Source organism: Microtus ochrogaster, chromosome X, assembly GCF_000317375.1.
Source record: "Microtus ochrogaster isolate Prairie Vole_2 chromosome X, MicOch1.0, whole genome shotgun sequence".
Lineage (NCBI taxonomy): Eukaryota > Metazoa > Chordata > Mammalia > Rodentia > Cricetidae > Microtus > Microtus ochrogaster.
This window is the reverse complement of record NC_022026.1, coordinates 54,594,060-54,599,020: the sequence shown is the minus strand read 5'-3', so window position 1 is coordinate 54,599,020 and position 4,961 is coordinate 54,594,060. Positions and strand designations below refer to the sequence as shown.

At 46.6% G+C, this 4,961-nt stretch overlaps 1 protein-coding gene across 2 annotated transcripts in view; it reads left to right on the top strand.

The window, feature by feature from the left end:
• Nucleotides 1–2,162, top strand: part of LOC101984393 (spindlin-2C) — a 2,652-nt gene extending 490 nt beyond the window's left edge. Inside the window, exons 1-2 of one of the 2 annotated variants that reach the window (XM_005358850.3) lie at nt 173–496; nt 1,149–2,162. In XM_005358850.3, the coding sequence (XP_005358907.1) occupies nt 1,151–1,933 (783 nt within the window). In that variant the 5' untranslated portion in view covers nt 173–496; nt 1,149–1,150 and the 3' untranslated portion in view covers nt 1,934–2,162. Of the gene's footprint in view, nt 1–172; nt 497–1,148 lie in introns of those variants that run through there. The other variant, XM_026784850.1, reaches the window with a different exon arrangement.
• Nucleotides 2,163–4,961: the final 2,799 nt, after the last annotated feature.

Here is a 4,961-nt window from a genome sequence, read left to right as displayed (position 1 = left end):
TTCGCGGTCTCGCACACGGGAGGGGGGGGATGGTGTGGTGTAGTGATCCGACTCCTGATTTGGCAAAAGGGGATGGGGACAAGAGCACCCTCCCCAGCTTAGAACCGTGATGTGGAGTGGGAGAGGAGGTGGCTGAACGGTGTTAGGCAGGAAGGGGCGGCCTCTCGCGGGGCAGGAAGCTACGCTAGGAAAAGAGGGAGGAGACTGCAGTGGCAGCCGCGAGTGCTGAAAGCTTTAAGTGGCCCAGGTGCTGCTGCCTTTGACACCCGGGAAGAGAGCGAGGAAGCCCAGCGCAGGGACTACCTGGATGCTCCCTTCTTCTGTCCCGCGGCTTTTCTAGACGGGCGTTTGGCCTTAGACTCCACTGGCTTTGCTCACACCCGCACTCATTTGGCTGCTCGCCTGCTGATCATTCTTCACTCCAGGCTTGCAGCGGAGGCAACAGTCCTGTGTCCGATTTGGACACGTGAGTGCTGCATACCCAGACAGTGGGCAGGTGAGCACAGGAGTGGGTGCCGGAAAATTGGAATGGGTTTGTGCTTGGCAGAAAAATTGGAGGGAGTACAAAGATTTGAGGTGAGGGAAACTCGGAACCGAGATTTGGGAGGCGGGGCACGGAGCAAGAAACACAGGAATTTTATACAAAGGTGGCCAGAGAGACAGATTCGTGGTTGGAGCTCACAAGGAAAAGGGGTGACTTAGAAGAAATATGAAGAAGTGAGCACAGATAGCAAGCATGGGTATGGGCAACAAAAGAGGGATGAAAAGCAGGGAGCAGTGGTTAAGAGACATGCGAACTGCATGAAGGGATATAGAGACATGAGAACGGGGCTACAAATGGGAAATGTGGAGGCTGGGGGCCGGCAGCTAGGATGACAACGGAGCCAGGAAATATACCGAGAAACAGCTGCCTCCTGCTTGGCTCTCAACCGCCACAACTTCCACAACCATCTCTTCTCTAACTGTTGTGTAACAAAACACTCCTGGGAAGAGGGTAATGCAGGCAAGCATCCAAGCATGTTTTGATATAGAATACTGCTACTGGATACATGCGTATCGTGCACAGGGGCGTCCCAATGCAGAGAAGAAAAAAATCACCTTAATATTGCATAGAATGTTTCTCCCTGGATTCTCTCCTTCTCTTGCAGGTATGAAGACCCCTCACAAAAAAGCAGCTGCAAGAGAGAAAACGAGAGAAGCTGTTGCTCACCACCACATTGGCTCCACAACCATCAAGAAGAAAAAAGCTGCTCAGAAGAGGCAGAGGAGCAGACCTTCATCCCGGTCTCGAAGAAACATCGTGGGCTGCAGAATTTCTCATGGGTGGAAGGAAGGAGATGAGCCCATCACCCAGTGGAAAGGAACTGTTCTGGATCAGGTGCCTATAAACCCCTCTCTCTATCTGGTGAAATACGATGGGATAGACTGTGTCTATGGACTGGAACTTCACAGAGATGAGAGGATTTTAAAGCTTAAAATCCTTCCTGATAAGGTGTCGTTTTCTCGAGTCAGCGATGTGCGCCTTGCTGATACCATAATTGGCAAAGCAGTGGAACACATGTTTGAGGGTGAGCATGGCTCTAAGGATGAATGGAGGGGGATGGTCCTGGCCCAAGCGCCTATCATGAACGCCTGGTTTTACATAACCTATGAGAAAGATCCTGTCCTGTACATGTACCAGCTTCTGGATGATTATAAAGAGGGCGACCTCCGTATTATGCCAGAGTCCAGTGCATCTCCTCCAGCAGACAGGGAGCCAGAAGGAGTTGTAGATGGCCTGATAGGTAAACATGTGGAATATACCAAAGAAGATGGCTCCAAGAGGACAGGCAAGGTCATTCACCAAGTTAAAGCCAAGCCCTCTGTGTACTTCATCAAGTTCGATGACGATTTCCATATCTATGTCTATGATTTAGTTAAAAAGAACTGTTAGGGTCAAATTTGCATAGTGTGGGGAGGAAAATGTGTAATTTGTGTCTGTGCAAAAATATTAACTTTTCAGTGTATTAGAAGCCTGAGGGTTTCTGATTGTTGTTTTGTTCTGAAAAATACCAATCTGTGGACATGAGCTGTTATATGTAAAACTTTGTCTTGTGTAAGAGATGAGTATGTCTGATGGATGGGACATGAAGGAACAGCTGTCAATGTAACCTGTGAATAAAGTACCGTTATTATTATAACCAGTCATCTAAAACTTGAATGGGAATTATCTGGTGTAGTCTGGGGCAGGGAGAGGAATGAGAGACAAGATGGGAGTATTTAGAGGGAGGAACTGCTTGGAAGAGGTGAGGAGGAGGAAAGGGAGGCTCCATGGGGAAGGCATTGTACTTCAAGGAGAAACCTAGAGTTGGGAGGGGAGTGAGCGATAACAGAAAAGGAGATCTTGGCTCTCAGAGGAACGTACAATAAACTGAGTAGAGAGGAACACAAGGAAGTTTAGGAGAGCTCCGGAATAAGTACAAGAATGACTTGAGGAGAAGCTAACTCATAAACTGGGGAGGTAGGTGGAGGGCACAGAGGAAGAATGGATTCCAGGAAGAAGGGGTGTTTAGGGAAAGGATTGTCAACAGGTCCCAAGGCCTTGGAAGAAGCTGAGCATCTGGCTACATCCACATTGACCACCTTGGCTCTGGTCACACAATAATCATCAGGAAAGAAGGCCTGGTCACACAATCATCAGGGGAGGCCTCCTACACAGGCATTTTGATTAGGAAAACTCAGACGAGGGAATCAAGGGTCAGGTTTCCACCTGTAAGTCACTTCTCACTTTAGGAGTCTGTGCCATACTTGCCAAGCAGAAGCTCAACTTTCAAACTCAGACACAGTAACACAGAGCTTCTGAGGCTCTGACCGATGGGTCATCTTCTTATCTTTCCAGAGGACACAGTACAGTAAACCCAGCACCTCAGTGTTCTGGGTCCATTTCCTGTATTTTAGGTAAGCAAGACTTCTGAAGAATGAGTTAGTGTTTAAGAGATGCTATCTTGAGTTTAGAACATACTTTATCTGGAAAAAAAAAGAATCCTGTCTCTGTCACCCCAGCGCTTGTATCTCTCACCACCCTCAGGACAGGATCTGATAATTGAGCCTAATGTCTCTCCACAAAAGGGAGAGGGGCTAGGCTTTCCATTCTCCTGCCACAACTGCCTCTACACAGGGGGCTTCATTTGGTGAGCCAGCAAAAAGAGAGGCCCACTGGCACTAGAAGCCCCCATTCTGGAGAGACCACGCCCACGAAGCCTATGGCCCCGACACCTTTTTTGATACCTCATGGCCAAACTGTGCCCCCTTAGATTCGTGGTGAACAGTGATAGACATCCATGCAGCTGCTCGTTTGCAGATGATACGGAAGCTCTGGGCGATAGGGCCGGACATTGTGACTTTGTGTAACTAACTCCTTCAGATGTATTCTGTGGTGTGGGCGAGCTGTAGTTGGTGAGTATAAGAGACAGCTACCTCAAGAAAATCCCTCGAACTATAGTGTCCAGAGCACAAGTCTCTGCCCAGGTTTTTTTTCCCTTTCCCCTGTCTTCCAGAAAAGGTTTTCTCTGGTTCCTGAACTCCCACTCTTCACTAAACTTTTACCTAAAGAAAAAAAAGTTCTCTGTTATGTCTATGCTGACCAGGCATACATGATAGAGTAAGCAAGGAACTCACTCTGGGGTCTGAAAGGACATTCTAGCAGACTCTGAGCAGAAGCTAGTTGCTTGAAGATAAGCTCACCTCACTAGAGCAGAGTTCAGTTTTCTTTTCTTCATGACATAATTTTGTCTGGCCAACACCAGCAGGTTACCCAGGCGCCAGTTTCATCTAGCTTGTGGGTTTTATCTGTCCTTTCAGTTTTATTATTTCCTATTTTCAAAAAGAGTTTTAGTTCTAAGAGCTCATACAATGTCCATTCCTTTTTAAATTGCCCTGGAAATTGAATGAAACAAACAGATTCAGTGATTAGGGCTCACAGACCAATAAAGACACAAATAGCTGAGTGGGAGGGAAGGCTCAGCCCTCTTTAGGCTCAGAATGTTCCAGTTGTCCACTCCTTCAGTTGTCCTTTTCATTCTGATAAAATGCACATTTGTTGCCTGGAGGTATCCGCTTTTGTACATTTGAGGCTAGACCCATGGAAATCTGCTGCCTCAGTTCATTTGTTTTATCTTCTGCCCACAAATATTTATTTTGGGAGGGCTCTGGCACTTGTCTAGACAGGCACTGATGCAGTAATGAACAAATGAAGTAAATAAAAAGGGTTCCTAACCTCTTGGGCTTTTTATTTCACTGTGGAAGCTAGGCAGTAGCCAAGAAAAGTACATAATAAAGCTTTGCTGGCCGTGTGCTAAGGAGGAAAACAGGGAAGTGAAATTCTAGAGAGGACGATCTTAGAGAGAGATGGCAGCCCAGGCTACAAGGAACACTTGGTTTTTGAGTAAAAGCATGAAGGTAATATGAAAAGTGGCCTGTAGCAGCAGACAGGGCAATGTGCATTCAGAGAGACTGATACCAATCGCTCCTGGATCAGAGAAGACCTGGAATGTTTGGGAAGAACCAGGCAGGACAGCAGTGTGGCTGAGAGAGGAAAGCAGAGAGAAGGAGATGAGCGAGGTGAGTCAAAAGAAGCCCCAGTGGCCGAGGAGTCGGGAGTTCTAGAGCTCTGCAGGTTGCAGTCTCTATAATGGAATTTTGCTTTTACCTAAGTGAAAGGGGAAGCTGTTCAGGAAGATAAAACCCTACAATAGCATGGTTTGTGCTATATTTTAACATGATTATTTTGGCAGTTCCAGAAAATGTTCTATAAGCACTTGGGAATTAGAGTAGGGGAAAAAAACATACAAATGGAACATAGCAAGTGACCTAAAAACACAGTTACACATAAAAAACCCTCAGCCATAGACCTGGCATTTCAAGTGATTGATGAAAATTATTCTTCCCAGTAAGTGGTACTAGATTAATTTGTTATCCATATG